We start from the raw sequence: 18,646 nt of genomic DNA, 5'->3' as shown, positions 1-18,646 counted from the left end.
GTGATACGGGAGGCGTTGAAACAAAGAAAAAGGCGAATTAATTCACAATATGCAAGTGACAGGTAGATTTACAATATCAGTTATTGCTTTTGTTATTTTCTTTCATTATGTACTGTAGTACCAGGATCATCTGCAAATCCCACATGGGAAGAAAAAGCAAGGCTAAAAAAAAAGAAAAAGAAGAGGCCACCAACCCAGTCAAAGTAGCAGTGGGGGCTAACCTGAGATGGTAACTCGTTAATCAGAAGGACCTCCATGATGGGTGATATATCCGCCCTCTTTTGGCCCTTGTGACAATAAAAAGAGTTGCAAACGAAGTCCACAATTTACTTCGTGTATTAAGTTTACCCACTGGGTGGAGTTGACCCGCGCGCATTGACACCGAAAGCCCATTGTCGGGATCAGATTTCAGATCGGTTCAGGAGTCTCGACACGCTTCTGTGCGACGAATAGGTCCTCCAAAAAACAAAGGAATGAATGAAAGCTGATACTACCTTAAAAGTATACAGTAGGAAGTATGTTGGATCGATCAATCATATAGCACAGGAAAAAAAAAGTTTACCTATCATACTTCGTAGATCACACACTCCACAGTCATGCACAGCACTAATAGTATTTTGGTTGGCTGGCGATACGCTGAGACACCGCGGCCGCAGAGTTGTTTCATCCCCACTGCTGATGGTACATGGCGCTCCTGAGAGGTCATTCCGTTGCCGTTCCTGACGCCAACTCCGGCACCGTCGCTTGACTATTGCAGTGCGATGATGCTTGAGTCGTTATGATTGCTCTGTTTTTCTTCGTCGGAGAGGTGGAAAAAAATAATTAATCAGGGACATGGATGATTCCTCCCAGGGCGGGGATACCAGGGGTCGTGCCGTCTCATGTTGGCATCTAGGACACGGGTCGAAGGAGGATACAAGTATTCTCCTATGAGAGGGATGGTATTCAGAAGGGAGGAGAAGTAGAGGTTACCTGGGTATCGAGTGGTAGTAATGGTTAGGTCATGGTTTAATTTAATGGCCATCACTCTGCGTCGTACGTGTGCCACGCAACTGAGAAAACAGCCCCGGCGCTTCGCATCGTCCATATCTACCGAATGGCAGGTCGCAAGGAACCGCGTGGGATAGTCACATCAAGCGGTCTTGGCCGTCGGAAGACCGGATCATGCAAAGACGTCTGCCTGAGGTCAGCAGGAGATAATCGCATCTCCATTAATAGATCCATAGATTGATTGATTTTTGGGGCCTTCCTTACGGGGTACTTCCGTACCGGGGGGAGAGAAAACATACCATATTTACTTTGTACTCTGGGTCAACATCGGCATTTGCGGTTCCCATGGATCACATATAGGTTCTCGAACCTGAAAAAGACCGAAATTCACGCATGAGAATCCACAAGAGTCAGGGTCCCCTGGCAGAAGGCGAAAGTTTTTCCTATTGTTCACCAAGGAACAGGCTGTTTGAACCATAGGAGAGTGAGTGACTGAACCGTGGGAAACGCGGGAAGCATCCGACGAACAGATGGTGACTGGATAACCTTGAAGGGGACCAGCAGGTAAAACTCTAAATGGGTGTCCATCAGCCTGGTGGATCGAAAAAGCCTGGAACACTCCCATAAGGCCATTCGCCTCCGCCCCTACCTTTTTACCTTCCTTTTCCTCTTCTTCCCCTCTCATTTACATACTTCACTTCTTTTCTTCCTTTCTTCGTTTCTTGGTCCATTCCTCCCTGGGGGATTCTTTACCTTGGATCAACTATTTCACTTCTTATTCTTTCATTCCATTCTCTTCTCCTGGATTTATTTACATGATCCTGGATTCCCTCCTTCTATCCTTGATTTGGTACTTTTTACACTTCCTTATTAAAACCCCGTGGCGCGTCCTGGTTGTCCGCCCCGATTTAGCCAGTACAGAGTGCTGCTGCAATTATTCCACCCCTTGAGTCAATCAATCCACCCACTTGAGACGGGACTTCCCACCATCCGATTTTCTGCTGTGCAAGAAAAAGGAATCTCCGCCTCGACTTTCATTGAATGAATATCCAGAAATTTTGATCTTCGACAAGCACCGGAGACAGATAAACAACTAAAAAAAAGAGAGAATTCGTATATCAAAGCGCACCGTCCATATCTGATAACGGACATTCCAGTCATTAATCTTCCATTCCTTCTGGTGCCAACCCCGCAATCGTCACCACACATTCTTTATCGGTACCGCAAACGAACGTTTGACAGGCACTAAAAATAGGAGGACTATTTGATAAGGAAGAGTGACGGTTGACGTGACAGTCGATCAAAAATAGCAGCTGCAATACAAATAACCTATACCAACCCGCTTCTTGGGTGAACGTTATTGACTACTATATCGCATCGCTGTAAACTCTCGGAACCACCACCATGTCCTCGCTGACCCGAGCATTTACCAAGCGCCACAAGCGCCCTGAGGTGTCGGCACCGATGCCCTACAGGGAAGGACAAGTCAAATTCTCTTCTGGGACCATCAATCGGGGAAAGATCTCAGCACCGGTGGAGTTGTTGTCGACCACGAATATGCTCGCTTACAATGCGCCCGATCTTCATTCAGCGGGATCGTCGTCTACGTCATCTCTCCAATCTCCAGATGATTCGGAACTGTCTTTTGCGCATCAGAGTTTCGGATCGCCCGTCACAACTCCCAGCGACTCTCCCATCGAGCCCAATCCTCTATCGTCGTATTTCCCCAAGCGCTCAGCGACTGTGACCAGCCATCCTCGATCCTCTACATCGACTGCATCGTCTACAGATGCGCCCTTGGTTCCCAAGCGGGCGCTTTCCCACACGAAACGGTCCCACCAAGAGTTGGCTCGTCAGCGCTCCATCTCTCGGCTATCGCCTCCTCCGTTAAATTCCGTGCGCAGCAGCCCTGCAATTCGGCCAGCTCAGGAATACTCCAATCCCGAACCACATCCCTTTGGGAAGGAGCTGGAGCAAGTGAATGAGGTTGTGGAGGAGTTTGGTGGCGCTCGTGTGCTCGATGAAGAGGAGCTTGTTTTGCAGAACAAAGGCCTGATGAAGTTCACCGTGGACGAATACCTAGTAGAAATTGAAGATCTTTACGGAAGCATCTTTGACGATCGAATGGGTCCGATTGCATGCGGACAGTGGCTATGAAGCTTCATTGTCATGCGGAAGCGGCTCGATGACGTCGACCAAAACGGGAAAGAACTGGATCTTCTTGTCTCTTCATCATTTGTTATGACCTACTAATATTCGCTCTTTAACGAACTCGTCTGTTTTTTTTTTTTTTTTTTTGTTCTTTTTTACCGGCTTTATACCATTGGGAGAGGAACTGTTCCTTGCGTGAATTTTTTCAATTATCTTGTGGACTATGTTTCAATTTACATATTGTATTTTCGTGATGGGTTATGTTATGCTACTGAAATCGACGGAACCGATGATGAGTCTGTACTTTTTTTTCTTTTCGATCGAGTAGGATTAGAAACCATGCCTGCAGTTTAAACTACTTTACCTCTAAGTTCACCCGGAGTACTCCGCACGCCATTTAGTTATTTAGTACTAAAAAGTAGTGAGTAAGCCATTTCCATATTGCCCAATCAGGCACTGAGTGGTGCACGGTTACGCGCCGGTCACGCGCTGGTCACGGGGATAAGCTCCACTGAGGCCCCACAGTAAAAATTTCAAGCAGGACGCTTCTCCGCCTCGGTGTCCCTCGTTAGACCAGCTCTTCCTTTTCATCTGCTTACGTCTAACGCACTGCTTGCTACGATTGTGTGTGTGTTAGATGACAGATGGGGCTGTTTTCGGTCATCCTTAACTCCCAGTGCGCCTATAATCTGTAGCATCAGCGGGACATTCGAGTTTTGACCACGCTCTCGGTGTCGTGTGCTCTACGTTCATTGTTCTCCAATACTCGGCTTGTGTTATAGCGAGAGTTCTGGGGTCCAACAAATGACGAGCATCGGGCAAAGTCTTCCTTCCTTCCAGCTGCATATCTGAACATTCCTGCTGACCTATCATGGTCGCCCTCGCCACGCCCTCGCGCAACCCAGCGACGGGAATCAGACAGCCTAGCCGCTCCAAGATGCTAGCTACGTCTTCTCCTGTTCCTATCTTGAAAACTGCTAAGGAGACACCCACTGCCGGTATAAAACATAAAATGGAGGATATGAATCTTTCCCTGTCCCCCTCGTCCTCTGGTTCGTCTGACGGCGAGGGGCTCCCCAGCCCGAGGAAGCGGGCTCGGGTGCAGTTCAAGGATGTTGAAATGGTTTCTTTCGATGAAAGGGTGCAAGGGAACACCGGGGCCCCAGAGAAAAGTGCGGCTGTGGTTCGCGAGGAGGTGCGCCGTGCTATCCAACGGCATATCTCGGGCACCGACAGCGAAGCCTACGACCGCATCAAAGAAATTTTCTCAGTGGATCCCCGGCGTGGAGAAGAGGATGGCATGTTTTCCTACGATGTACCTACACATACGACTTTAAGATATCATCTTCTGGGCCTTCTGTCAAACGTGGCTTCTTTGGATCGCAGCTGCAACGGGCTAGTCAACGCTGTTCTGAACAGCGTATGGCTCGGGCGCGACGAGTCCTATGTTAAGTTGTATATTCGCTTCCTAGGTAATCTTGCGGCCGCTCAGGGAAGTTATCTGGGACCGGTGCTCAAAATGCTGGTCACCTACCTAGGGGAGCTGCCCAAGGGCACGGGCAAGCTGCCGGGCTATGCTCCCGTCCTCGTGCCAGAGATCTACACCCGGGTCCACATGGCTATCCGTCACATAGTGCATTTGATTCCGTCCGGTAGCGGATCATTGTCGCCCGTCTTGTCCATGCAGTTTCCATTTGATACCGATTCTCCCAAGGCCAACATTGCGTACACGCAAAACCTCATCAGAGTAATTGGCTATGCCCCAGAACTGCAAGCGGACATCCTTGCTCTCCTCACCGAAAAACTCGTCAAGATCGATGTACAAATTCAGGTGGATATGGACGATCTTGATGATGAAGAGGAAGAGGAGGTTCTGCATGCTGTCTCTCCTGGAGCCATTGTCTTCGGTGAGGACGATGACGATGACAATGCATCGGTCGCCAGCGATGACTCGATAGACGCCGAGTCTCAGCGGCTTAAGACGATCAAAGATAACGTTCTCAAGCTGGATGGCATGATCGATTCTCTGTTTGCATACTACGCACCGACCTTCGCCTCTGGCACCTTGGATGACAAGGAGAATACGCTTGATCTCTTACTTAGCCACTTCCAAAGCATTATCCTTCCAACTTATCGCTCACGCCATTCCCAATTTCTCCTCTTCCACTTCTCTCAGTCGTCCCCCGATCTTGTTGACCGCTTTACCACGGCATGCATCGAGATCGTTTTCAATAAAATGCAGCCAGCCATCACGCGTCAATCTGCCGCTGCCTACCTCGCTAGCTTTGTTGCCCGGGGCGCACACATCTCTGGTGAGATTGTACGAGATGTCTTCGGTCTACTAGGCGGACACCTGAGGGATCTGCGTGACCTCTATGAGCCTTCCTGCCGGGGTCCTGACCTCCGTCGCTACGGCCCATTCTACTCCACCGCACAGGCCCTACTCTACATCTTCTGCTTCCGCTGGCGGGACCTGACCACTGCAGCAACAGAGGGTGATAGCATCGAGCAAGTAGACGAGCTTGAGATAGAAGACATCACCTTCCCACCAATGGTGAAGGAGGCCCTTCACCAGACCATCTATTCTAAGCTGAACCCGCTGAAGGTGTGCTCGCCCGCCATCGTATCAGAGTTCGCACGGATGTCCCAGCACCTGAATTTAATGTACGTGTTCAGCATTCTCGAAACGAACAAACGAATCCGCATGACATCTTTCCGGAATCTGGCCGCCCTGGCAGACCCGCGATTCAGCTTAGTCGAACGAGAGACTCGTGCCGGTGATGATCTCGGTTACCAACTCGACGCATACTTCCCATTCGACCCGTATCAGCTCCCCCGCAGCCGGCACTGGGTGGAAGCTGACTACATCCACTGGCGCGGTATCCCCGGTGATGACCAGGATGAATCCGATAGTGAGGTTGACGATTTCGAATCGGACGATGATCTCAGTGACGAAACGGGCACTGATGATGAGTAAATTCGTTTCCTTGAAGGAAAACAATTACATTCTTCCCTCGCAGTTCTCAATACCCCTTTCTTGAGCGTTTTTGAACGACTCTTTCCAAAAAAGAAAAGTTTTTTATGCTGCTGTTAGCGTGGCGTCTGGAGCGTCATTATGTTCTTTCGACTGTTGATCTTTGTCATTTTCTCCCTGATCTTGCGAGAGATACCTACCATGCTTTGTTTGATTTGGTCCACCTACTTGGTACGCGTGATGATGTGATTGGTGAATGTATGATAATGCATGGTATAGAGTGAAATTCACACTTGGGAAATATACTACCTGTGCTTCCGTAGCTACGTAGTACATTCTCCCAATGAATACTGTATATATACAAATATATCGAACGACCTTAAATATCAATATGAGAAAGTTCACTAATGCATCCCAAAGAAAGGAAATAAAATAAGTAAATAAATAAATAGAACCTAATCTGTTTTAACCAACAACCCTTCACCACCTTAAATCCAACCAATATCCCAGAGTTCTCTTCAACTGCAAAAAACAACCCTCCCAACGCCTCACTCTCATACCGCATCCAATCCACCAGCTGCCACGATGCACGGTACAACTCGAGCATCTGCTGCCCAGGTACATCGGACATGGCGCTTTCATCCAGAGGTACCATATCAAGATTCACTCGCCAAACCTACCGGACCAGCTGTAAACCACCGTGGAGACCGGAACAGGAAAGAAGGGTTCGTACCTCGACAGGTAGAACGGGAGTCTGCACTCGGTGATATTCGGTTGCAGATGTGTTTTGCTTGTTGTTAGGTGCATAGCTTACAGGGCTATATGGCCTATGTCTGTACCCCATTGTGATGGGCCTTGTGGGACTTGGGACTATGGCTCTTGAGGGTTTTTGGGGCGATACGCCTTGGATTGGCTAGATTAGGGGCTGGGCGACCCATCTTGAGGAGCAGCTGGGTGTAGAGTAGTTATTTCATGATATTGCTTCGAGGCAGAGCGGGAAGAGCAGGAATGATAGTTATGAATAGACGGTTTTGGAATTGGCTGGTATCGTGGGTTATATTGAGAGGAGGCTATCTAAGATTTCTGTGAGTGTCAGCTGAAGAAGTTAGAAACAGATGATAGGGGTTCCCAATTTTTCAGTACAAGCACCGGAATGCCCTATGACACTACAGTTGAGGTAATCTGATTAATTCCGACGAGGAAATCCTAAGCTTTCGTACATAGGTTGTAAGGAGTAGAACTTGAGATTAATAACTCAATTATCAGCATCTCGTCAATGAATCATAGCAGGAGAATATAAAAATCTGGGGATATGCCTGGCCGATGGTCTGACAATAACCCCGTCGTAATATCTTTCCAGTTAATAGAAGAATCGGGGGCTTCTAGTTCGGGGAAGAAGTCCGTCACGTCCACATCTGGACCTCCATTCGAAGAGACGAGGGCCAGAGAGAGAAGGAAACGTCATCCACGATTCAGCCTGCATATATCGTCCCTGCCAGAGACGAATCCAGAGGGGAGGTTACGTTGTCTGTAGCCGCTTGGAGATAATTGCTGGATTGGTTAGTTTTGGAAAAAGACGTCCATTCAAGGAGGGATCGAGGGTGAGTGGAGGTACTGATGATAATTGCGTTTATGAGAATGCTGCGATGAATATAATTTAAGCTAGGCGATGCATTGAAAACATTATGAGGCCGTCTTAAACCATATGCATTGTGTTGATGGGTATAACGTCGGTTTATATACTTCTTTTCGGGACCTGGTAGTTTATAATGACGTGTACTAGATCACATGGCAGTTGTAGAATACGATTCTCTCAGCTAACCAAAGCAAGTCATGACCACAACTGAGAGCCAGATGGGCAATTTTGAGCGAAGTCTGAAGTGGCTGATGTTGGGCTGGTGTCCGCATTAGGCAAGTTCTGAAGGTCACCTCAGTGATGCTCTTGACCCGATTCACGGATCATCGATTGCTTGCTTGGCAACAGACCCATCTTGATAGTTCTAGCCCACACATCTTCCTATCAAATCTGCTCTGAGTACGAGTTGCCGAGAAAGGGTGCTCTTGGCAATAAACCAATCACAAAGACGACCCAACGATTGGACCCATGGTTAGTGGGTTACCAGAAAGAACAATATACAAGCGGCCCAACGAACAATACAAATCGAGTCAACCGCCCCCCTCGTCTTCACAACCCATCAATGTCACAATTAGATCTCAAAATGCCGAAACAAAGGCAAAGATGGTTTTCAGACTCTCTATCTGAGCCAGAATGGCGTTCCATTATTGGAGAAATCAAACTCTGACAAGGTAACCTGACGTCCTATTGGTTTGGTACTTAGGTTCATCTCAATGGTACATGTGCATATAAGCATGGGTTAAACACCCAAGTTTTTGATTTGATTACTACAGTAACTTCGTGTGGACAGGACTCCTGCATTTACATCATAATTATGGACGGTGTCAAGCGATATTACAGCTCCCTTGAGACTCGCCTTGGGAATTGGATCGTCTACGGCGGCCGTGCTCATCTGGGTTACTACCCCCCGGATGTCTGGTGGCCATTTCCGGTCCATCACGCGCTTATTGCGATGGAAGACCAGGTGTTTCGATCACTGCGTTTGAACCCGGGTGCTCGAGTTCTTGATGCCGGTTGCGGAGACGGTCAGGTGGCGATCCATTTCGCGCAGAAAGGACTGCAAGTCCATGCTATCGATATTCTTCCAGAGCACGTCCAACAAGCACAACAGAATGTCCGGGAGGCTATTGATAAGGTCGACTGGAACGCCAAGCACAATTCAGACACAGTCACGCCTTTGGATGCATTGACGGTCCAGCAAGGTGACTATCATGATCTTCAAACGGAGGAAAACGGTTCACTGGACGGCATCTACACCATAGAGACATTAGTCCATGCGACCGACCTGAACCGCGTCCTGTCAGAGTTTTATCGAGTACTCAAGCCCGGAGGCAGGATCGCCCTATACGAGTATGACCACTGGGGTGATGACGATATTCAGCAAACAAACCAATCGGAAAAGGAGGCTATGGACAAGGTTCGCTTGCATGGTGCTATCTCAAAGACGGCAAATGAATTGTCCCAGTCACTCTTAGAGGACCGAAGCGAACATGTTTGCTCACAGAAAGGCTTGGCTGGGATGCTGAACAAGGCTGGCTTTGAGGATGTTCAGGAGCGTGATATCTCGCCGAATGTAAACCCAATGATACGGTTTCTCGCTTATTTCCTATATGTCCCATCCATGATTGTGTTGACTTTGGGCTTGGAAGCGTATTTCATCAACACTGTTGCCATTGTCGCCAACTATCAGCGTGGGTGGAAATATATTGCGGTGACAGCGCGGAAACCTGCGACAGTATCTGGCTAATAATGGAGTGGTTGGGCTTCCGCCGAGATAGTTTTGTCATCTGTCTGAGTACTTTGTTAATAGTTTTGAATGGATTGTCTTCATTGTTCTTGAACGCAGTACTGTACACTATGGAAATCGCAAACTCGCTTGACCCGACGCCAATAATGCACTTCTATCAAAATCCAAAAAAAGAAAAGCAAGGCCGTTGATAAGGCCCATGTGAGTGATGTAAGCCGCGGTGTAACGTCTACGCATTAAAGATGGCTTTCATGTCGGCACAAGCGTCGCGATAGAGAATATCTACCTGTTCCTGATCTCGCCACGGGTTCGGGGACTTGTCCCAGGCATGCGGTACTTTCTCAATCATCATGGCGCGGACATGTTTGTTAATATTTTGCAAGCGACGCACAAATTGCTGACCTTCGTTAAGAAGCATGTCCCATTCACAGATGTAAAAAAAGATATCATGGGGAAGGGCATCGGCGAGAAGGGCATCCGCGGCCCGAACAGGCGATGCATACGGCGATCGGCGTTCCGCAAGATCCGGCAAGTACGCCTCATCGAATAGATTGGTGAAGAACTCCGGGAGGGTTTTATCGGGCATGATGCTCGCAGCCCGCCGATGCTCACGGGACTCCTCGAAATCCAAGATGGGGTACCAGCAAAAGAGGGCAACGATGTTGACGTCGCTGGCGGACGCATCGACAAGCTGTTCGGTGGACTCCGCACGATCTAGCCATGGATCGCGGGATTCTTGACACATTAGACTGCGGAGGCGCAAAGGTACCGTGACCGCTAGATTACCACCAGCGGAAAAGCCACTGAGGGCAATGCGTGAGACGTCCAGTCCTAGTTCAATGGCATGCGCGGAGAGATACTGGATCGCTCGCACCCCGTCGTCTACAGCGGCGGGAAACGGATGCTCGGGGGCTCGACGGTATCCGACGCTGACCATGACGGCACCAACTTCCGCCAGGACGGACTGGGCCCAGCGACTATCGTCGGTCGGACATCCTAGGGTGAACCCACCACCGTGAAAATTAACCACTACTGGAAACCTGCGACCTTCTTTAATATCCCGAGAATACTCGGGTGGACAGTAGAAGTACAAATCAACTCGTGACGACCCGGACGGGATGGATCGCACGAAGGAGCGACGAGGTGGTCGTGGGAAGGAAATATGGTGGATGAACATGCCAATGCGCATTAGAAACCGCCAAAAGACGGCCTGCACGAGAAGCCACCATCGCGACGATGCCATGACTAACAATATGACCCTTGCTGAAGGGGCAATTAAGTTTTGGAGGATGTTGGAGAATCGGAAGGGAAAGGAAAGACGACCATGAATTATTGAGATCAGAACTGAGACGATCGCTATTCACGGAATACGAAACCGAAAGGATCACGAGATGAAGGAAAAAAAGATGGACTCTCGTGGGAGGCAAATCCGGGAAGTCAAAACGAACAAAGTCGAATAGTAATCAATGCATGGGATGGATCAGGAACTAAGAAAAAGCCAAGCCGGGAATGGGGACACCAGAATGTATGGATGGATGGATGGATGTATGTACGTATGTATGTGTATACTACTGAGGAGGAGGATGACTGTCCTTGTTGAGAAAAGCTCCAGGGGTCTCAGAACAGACAGAGGTAATAGGAAACAGGGAACTATGGGAATTGTCTCATAATCCGATCATTCTAGACACTAACACTAGAAACTTGGCTTGGTTCAGATGGTCCAGTTATAAGGAATTTGGCAAAGATTCCGAGGCACTCAGCCGATGACATCACGGTTTGTTCCGGACCCTGACAAAGTGAAAAAAGCACACTTTCTCTCGTTTTCCCCTTTGAAACCCCTTTTCTTTCTTTTAAAATCCGATGTTTAACTCTTTGACACCCCCCGCGAAAGTCCCGGCCTTCAAGAAAGTCTACATTCTCCAATTGGACTTGTGTCTTGTCGTAGAGATCAAGCTCTTCCGACTCGTATCCTTCCCGCCGTGCCCCTCCTTCACCGGGGTGAAGCGGCTTTGTCAAAGTTTACTGCTGACTCTCTCTACTTACTCTCTTTAATGATTCTATCGTCCGCTACACAAACGCAATCATCATGTCCATCAAACGGGCCCTTTCCAAGATCGTCCCCAATAAGATTGATACAAATGACTCGTCTCCCGCTCCAAGCAGGCGTTCGGGGTCAATGTCCCCTCGACGCAGTATCCTGAGTGGATTCTTGCGGGATCGTGGCGGCTATGCCTCGTCTTCAGATGATTTCTCAGATGACTCTTCATCTCCCACCACGGGGACGATGAGCAAAAATCAGCAGAAACGCCTTGCGCGTCAGCAGCGCCGACAAGAACGCTCTCGTCTCAGCGAGGAGCATCATTCTGAAGAATCTGAACGTCACAAGGAGGCTGTCGCAGCTGCCGCTCGTGAGGAGACTGCAGAGATGAAGGCTCGCTATGGCGAGCTGCCACTCCTCCAGTCGCGCTCTCGCCCGCGGGAGCTCCGGACCAAGTTTGAGGATATTTCGGTGGACTCGGTGGGCAAGGAGGTCCTCTTCACGGCGCGCTTGCATATCATCCGTCGCATGAGTGCCAAGCTGGTTTTCCTTGTTTTTCGCCAACAACTCTACACTTTCCAGGGTGTTTTGCATGAAACCCCGGGCAAGAATTCCATCGCCATGGTTCAATGGGTCGAGCACTTGCGCGTGGGTTCTATAGTACAGGTTCGTGGCACTATTCAAGCCCCAGAGGTGCCAGTGTTGGGGTGCACCATTCATGATGTTGAACTGGCCATTGATGCGGTTCACGTTGTCGTTCGGCGGGAGGAACCTGTCCCGTTCAGCGTCTATGAAGCCGAGATCCAGACTCCTGAGGAAGAGCGCGTTGAAGGTCGACGTAGTCACATCCCTGACCGCACGCGTCTAACCAACCGTTTGCTGGACTTGCGTACACCCACATCTCAGTCAATCTTCCGCATTCAATCTGCAGTGGGAAATCTCTTCCGGACAGCCCTTGATGAACAGAATTTCATCGAGATTCATACACCCAAGCTGCAAGGGTCCGCCACTGAGTCTGGAGCTAGTGTCTTTGAAGTAAATTACTTTGGTCGTGATGCATTCCTGGCTCAGAGCCCCCAGCTGGCCAAACAGATGGCTATTGCGGCGGACTTCGGTCGAGTGTATGAAATTGGCGCTGTGTTCCGCGCAGAGAATTCCAATACCCACCGCCATTTGACGGAGTACACCGGGCTGGATATTGAGATGGCAATTGAAGAGCACTACCATGAGATGCTGGAGGTTTTAGATGCTGTGATCAAGAATATCCTGAAAGGCATTTATGGCCGCTTCCGTCGTGAGATCGAGACCGTGAAGCAGCAATTCCCGTCCGACGACGTCGTTTGGCTCGAAGAAACGCCAATCATCCGGTTCTCCGACGGTATCAAGATGCTCAACGACTCCGGGTGGCGTGATGAGGAGGGAAATCCCTTGCCGGTAGATGATGACCTACATACTCGCGATGAGATTCGCCTTGGCGAGCTCGTCAAGGAGAAGTACGGCACGGACTACTACATTCTCGACAAGTTTCCCACCAGTGCACGTCCCTTTTACACGATGCCCGATCCTGATGACAACCGCTTCACTAACTCCTTTGACATCTTCATTCGGGGCCAAGAGATCGTCTCAGGCGGTCAGCGTATCCATGATCCCCAAATGCTTGAGGAAAATATGCGCCGTGTGGGCATCAATCCTGATACTATGGAGGAATATATGGAAGGTTTCCGATGGGGTGCACCTCCCCACGCCGGCGCTGGTGTGGGTCTGGAGCGTTTCCTGATGCTTCTTCTCAAGTTGGGTAACATTCGCCTCGCTTCTCTCTTCTATCGTGATCCTCGGAGTTTCCCCGCTAAACCCCCAACGTTGCAACTGCGGCACCCAGAGTCTTCGACCGTCGAACCATCTTGGGTCCGCGACAGAAAAGGTCACTTGGCGCCCGATGAGAGCCACCTGCAGCCAATAGAGCATCTCATCGCGAATTATGGTGATGCGACTTCCACATCATGGGGTGATGAACGTTTTAAGATTTGGCGTGACCTGGCGACCGGCGCAGCAATCTCATATGTGCCTAGCAGCAGCAATTATGCAGTGATCCCAGGCGATCCTTTGTGCGATTCTGGGCAGTATTCGCGTGTGATCACGCAGTTCCTGCAATGGATGCGTCGGGAGACTAAGTATAAGCCCATCTGGCTCTTATGTTCCCCTCAGGTTGAGGCTATCCTGGGCGAGAAACTTGGTTGGCGTAGCTTGTCTTGCATCGCAGAGGAGCGTGTAGATCCGTCCCGCAACCAAGCTGCTTCAGATGGGGAAATTGCTCGGAAGATCCGACACTCGGAGAGCGAGGGCATCAAGCTCGTGAGCATGAACCAGGGTGAGATGGTACCGGACAACATTCGCGAGAAGATTGATCAGCGCATTCAAGACTGGCTGTCCAACCGTAAAGGTACTCAAGTGCACCTGTCTGAGATCCGTCCATGGCGCGATCATGCCCATCGCTGGTATTTCTATGCAGTCGACAAGGAAGGTAATATTTGCGCCTTTGTCGCCTTGGCCACATTATCCCCGTCCCATGGTATGCAGGTGAAATACAGCTTTGACTTCCCTGGGTCTCCAAATGGTGTCATTGAGCATATTGTTACCCACGCCATCCAGACAGCGGCTCGGTCTGGAGTCAAGTCGCTCACTTTCGGTGCTGGCGCCACCACCACTCTTACCCCGGGACACAACATGCACGGAGCCAAGGTGAAGATGCTGCAGCATACCTACGAAACCTTGGCGAAGCAGTTCCATTTGGTTCGCAAGAGCGAGTTCCGTGCGAAATTGGGAGCGCAGGACGACCCCCTTTACATCGCCTACCCGCCTCATGGGCTAGGGTCAAAGGGTATCCGGGCTGTCCTTCACTTTTTCGAAGACTAATGTTCTGCCTTCTTATGTTAGGCGTTTGTTACAGGACTTCGACCTCTTTCTTTCATGAGGACTATTCTTTCCAGATTCGTTATTTTGGGCATTTCAATCCTCCCTGAAACATATTCCCCATGTTGTTATGTTGTTTGGTTTCCCTCTCTTTTCGTTCTTCCCACGTAATGACCCCTTTCCTCATGCTCTCTCATGATTCTTATGTGCTTGTGAAATTATGTTATGTCAATCCCCGCCCTGTCAGTAAGACATCTAGATGGGGCCATATGGAACTTAGAGTTTGCATAAACTGAGCTTGATGATATTGATGCATTTTGCTATTGTTTTCCCAAGATTTCACTAGCAACCATGATATAGATAATTGCCTTAGCTCATTATTTATCTTTCTTATTATCCGGGTGTTGTGAGTTCATGTAATCAACTACTCTTCCCAGCTCTCCCAACACCCACCATGCGATTACCACCGCCAAGCATCCGACAACACATATATAACACGCCGTCGGTACCAGCGACTGCGGGAAGATGTTCCATAGAAAGGGATCAAGGATGATATCCGCTGCAACCGGGGGAACATTCTCCATTAGTGCTTTGTTAAGAGAAAAGTAGTCCGCCGCCGCAGTAACACGAAGGAAAAGCACCGAATCAGACGTAGGTGCTTGATCATGAAAAGAGGAAGATTTGCGAGGAACAGCGTTAGACTGAGGGGAGGCGAGATGGGCTTGGGAATAGAGGCTAATCGAGGAGAAGAGTGCGGGATCATCAATGGCTTGTGGAAGAGTATGCGTTGTCAGGGTAAAGGCGGTCGGTTGCTTTGACTACTTGTCAGCTAATTTTCTTTGGTCGCCTTGCTGGGCACTGGTAGAGGGTATATGAGGACGTACAGTTGCCAACCAACACACCCGCACCTCATACCGCTGGCCGGGGGTCAAGTTCTCCAGAAAATACCATGAGTCTGTACCAGGGAACTCGTTGGTCGGAAATGTAGCGTTAATTCTGGTTCGAAGAACGGGACTAGAGGAGGAGAGGCGATCTAGACCTAGGTCATCGAGGGTAGGATCGACCGTGGGGATGATGAGGGGTTGCGGAGCGATGAAGATCGTTTTCTCGACATTGGCGATAGCGGGGAATGCGAGGGTGCAGAGTAAGAGTAGATATTGGAGTAGCATCATGACAGAGAGTTCGCTATGTTCAATTGACGCTGCTGCTAGACGGTCATGGTTCTAGTCCACACGCAGTTGAGTATGGTAGGCTATATGTATGTATGTAGTAAATGAGGTAGATCTGATACTAACTGTTAGATTCCTAAGTGAAGTCCTTACATGAAATTGATTCAATGTCAATACGATCTTACCATAAATTAGGCCATTGTGCGCAGCAATGTTGGTGACTAGAAATAGAGCACTGTGTGTCCGAGACTTGTTCTATGTGAGTATTTTCAATAGTACTTACTATCGCAAGCTGTACGGATAGTCAAATACAATGCAGCTGCACGAAGAGATGCCGTCATTGACACGTGATCGACCCTTGCCGTGAACTAAGCCCAAATAAGTGGCTGAGTCAGCGGTGGGCTGGAAGGGCGGTCACGGCATCGGACAAGCCAATCAGAAATGGGATTGTGGGCGACGCGACCCAACGGATGGATCAACAATGAAAAGGTGGAAGTCCTGCTTTTGGGTTGACAGCGCATCGCAAGACCACAACAAATTGACCGATCATTCGGGTCTTGGGCAATTGTTTAATTGATCCCCTTAGTCTATTTTTCTCCTCGTCAATCACCCCAAGGGTTTGTTCTCCTCCCCCATTTCCTCCCACCGGTTCCCCTTTCCCTTTCTTTTGGTTCTTTTCCCAGGTGGTGTTTTTTTCGTTTACTTACCCCTGAAACTTCCTTACAGATCAGGGCATTTTTCCCCCTCTAAAGTCCTTCCACATTCCACCCACTCCGTTTCACACACCCCCCTCCTTCCAATCTTAATTCCTTTGTCACTCCGACATTCGTCCCTTTTAGACTCGACAAGATGAGAGAAGTTATTAGTTTGAACGGTATGTGTTTTCTCAATCTTTTCCTCACACCGCCTCCTTCACCGGAGTCGGTCTGTTGACCGTTACTAATTGTTTTTTTACGTGTGCAGTTGGTCAGGCTGGTTGCCAGATCGCCAATTCTTGCTGGGAGGTACGGAGATGGAACTATACTAGAAGATAGAGGTGTTTGGAATGTGACTATTGAAACTGACATTATGGTTCTAGCTCTACTGTCTTGAGCACGGCATCCAGGTACGTGGCCACGATGACAATCCATCCATCTTCATCTCCATCGGGCACACAGACTAACCGGTATACGATAGCCCGATGGTTACTTGACCGAGGAACGCAAGAAGGAAGACCCTGACCATGGTTTCAGCACCTTCTTCTCCGAAACTGGTACGTCGTATTGACTTGTTATCTTGCCGCCGAGCCCTCTAACAGGCTATGGTGTCTTAGGCCAGGGCAAGTATGTTCCTCGTACCATCTACGCCGATCTGGAGCCCAATGTTGTCGATGAGGTCCGCACTGGCACCTACCGTACCCTTTTCCACCCCGAGAACATGATCACCGGCAAGGAGGATGCCTCGAACAACTATGCCCGTGGTCACTACACCGTTGGCAAGGAGATGATCGACCAGGTCCTCGACAAGGTTCGCCGTGTGGCCGACAACTGCGCTGGTCTCCAGGGCTTCCTCGTCTTCCACTCTTTCGGTGGTGGTACTGGTTCCGGTTTCGGTGCTCTCCTGATGGAGCGTCTGTCTGTGGACTACGGCAAGAAGTCCAAGCTGGAGTTCTGCGTCTACCCTGCCCCCCAGAATGCCACCTCCGTCGTTGAGCCCTACAACTCCATCCTGACTACCCACACCACCCTTGAGCACTCCGACTGCAGTTTCATGGTTGACAACGAAGCCATCTACGACATCTGCCGCCGCAACCTTGGCATCGAGCGTCCCAGCTATGAGAACCTGAACCGCCTGATTGCTCAGGTTGTCTCCTCCATCACCGCCTCCCTGCGTTTCGATGGTTCCCTGAACGTGGATCTCAACGAGTTCCAGACCAACCTGGTTCCCTACCCCCGTATTCACTTCCCTCTCGTTGCCTATGCTCCCGTCATCTCCGCGGCCAAGGCCTCCCACGAGGCCAACTCCGTCAACGAGATCACCATGTCTTGCTTCGAGCCCAACAACCAGATGGTCAAGTGTGACCCCCGCAATGGCAAGTACATGGCTACTTGCTTGCTGTACCGTGGTGATGTTGTGCCCAAGGAGACCCACGCCGCCGTTGCTACCCTCAAGACCAAGCGTACCATCCAGTTCGTCGACTGGTGCCCTACTGGTTTCAAGATCGGTATCTGCTACCAGCCCCCTAAGCAGGTTCCCAACGGTGACCTTGCCAACCTCAGCCGTGCTGTGTAAGTTCCCTATCTACCACTCGTGCAAGAGATAAAAAGCTGACCAGTTATAGCTGCATGCTGTCTAACACCACCGCCATCTCCGAGGCCTGGTCCGCTCTCGACCACAAGTTCGATCTCATGTACTCCAAGCGTGCTTTCGTTCACTGGTATGTTGGAGAGGGTATGGAGGAGGGTGAATTCTCCGAGGCCCGTGAGGACCTGGCTGCCCTCGAGCGCGACTACGAGGAGGTCGCCAGCGACTCGCTGGAGGAGGAGGTTGAGGCTGAGTACTAAATTTAAAACGTCTAAAACACCGCTCGTTCAGCATTCCAGCCATGGTTGCGCTCAGCCATGTGATTGGACGCTGGTAGTGATTGTTTCCGAGTTGTTGTGCTGGGGACAGGCGTTGACCAAGGTTATGTGATTGAACTGCCTGCAAATAAGAGAGAAGCTTGGATTAGCACAGACTTTGTTTTCTTTGTCTGATATATTTTTAATATCCCTGAAATAGCGATGAATTTACCGCTCCTTCCACATGTAGCTCTTGCACGATAGAACAACTTAGACTGCAGAGGTGTTGATTAAGTAGTAAAAATGTATTGCTATACAGAGGACCGCCAGAGACAAGACTGTTGGCTTACAGTAGCGCACCAATTGAGTAAGTTAAGAAAGGCTCATTGCCCTTTATACCCCATGTAAGTAACTCCACCATGGTCGCTGCCTAAGCTCCATATTAATTAGTAGTTGGGTTGAGGGTGACTGACCGCCCGGCAGAAACCCCC

General features: G+C 49.6%; 6 protein-coding genes across 6 annotated transcripts; 5 read left to right on the top strand and 1 right to left on the bottom strand.

Annotated features, from left to right (window-relative positions):
• Positions 1-2,394: 2,394 nt before the first annotated feature.
• Positions 2,395-3,147, top strand: AO090005000834 (uncharacterized protein; the record flags this gene model as incomplete). Its single annotated transcript, XM_001817797.1, has 1 exon — positions 2,395-3,147. One exon carries the CDS (start codon positions 2,395-2,397, stop codon positions 3,145-3,147), a length of 753 nt encoding a protein of 250 aa, XP_001817849.1.
• Positions 3,148-4,078: 931 nt separating this feature from the next.
• On the top strand, positions 4,079-6,916 carry AO090005000835 (rDNA-binding RNA polymerase I transcriptional factor; the record flags this gene model as incomplete). Its single annotated transcript, XM_023233919.1, has 2 exons — positions 4,079-6,114; positions 6,832-6,916. 2 exons carry the CDS (start codon positions 4,079-4,081, stop codon positions 6,914-6,916), a joined length of 2,121 nt encoding a protein of 706 aa, XP_023089118.1.
• Positions 6,917-8,565: 1,649 nt separating this feature from the next.
• On the top strand, positions 8,566-9,498 carry AO090005000836 (class I SAM-dependent methyltransferase; the record flags this gene model as incomplete). Its single annotated transcript, XM_001817799.1, has 1 exon — positions 8,566-9,498. The coding sequence occupies one exon, from the start codon at positions 8,566-8,568 to the stop codon at positions 9,496-9,498; it is 933 nt and encodes a 310-aa protein (XP_001817851.1).
• Positions 9,499-9,727: 229 nt separating this feature from the next.
• On the bottom strand, positions 9,728-10,741 carry AO090005000837 (uncharacterized protein; the record flags this gene model as incomplete). Its single annotated transcript, XM_001817800.3, has 1 exon — positions 9,728-10,741. One exon carries the CDS (start codon positions 10,739-10,741, stop codon positions 9,728-9,730), a length of 1,014 nt encoding a protein of 337 aa, XP_001817852.1.
• An 843-nt stretch (positions 10,742-11,584) lies between these two features.
• erdS (aspartyl-tRNA synthetase, cytoplasmic) lies at positions 11,585-14,449 on the top strand (the record flags this gene model as incomplete). Its single annotated transcript, XM_001817801.3, has 1 exon — positions 11,585-14,449. The coding sequence occupies one exon, from the start codon at positions 11,585-11,587 to the stop codon at positions 14,447-14,449; it is 2,865 nt and encodes a 954-aa protein (XP_001817853.1).
• A 2,015-nt stretch (positions 14,450-16,464) lies between these two features.
• Positions 16,465-18,158, top strand: AO090005000840 (tubulin alpha chain; the record flags this gene model as incomplete). Its single annotated transcript, XM_001817802.3, has 6 exons — positions 16,465-16,489; positions 16,579-16,619; positions 16,694-16,720; positions 16,792-16,867; positions 16,928-17,882; positions 17,936-18,158. The coding sequence occupies 6 exons, from the start codon at positions 16,465-16,467 to the stop codon at positions 18,156-18,158; spliced, it is 1,347 nt and encodes a 448-aa protein (XP_001817854.1).
• Positions 18,159-18,646: the final 488 nt, after the last annotated feature.

This window comes from Aspergillus oryzae, chromosome 1 (genome assembly GCF_000184455.2).
Source record: "Aspergillus oryzae RIB40 DNA, chromosome 1".
In the NCBI taxonomy this organism is placed as follows: Eukaryota; Fungi; Ascomycota; class Eurotiomycetes; order Eurotiales; family Aspergillaceae; genus Aspergillus; species Aspergillus oryzae.
This window is presented reverse-complemented; position numbering and strand designations above follow the sequence as displayed.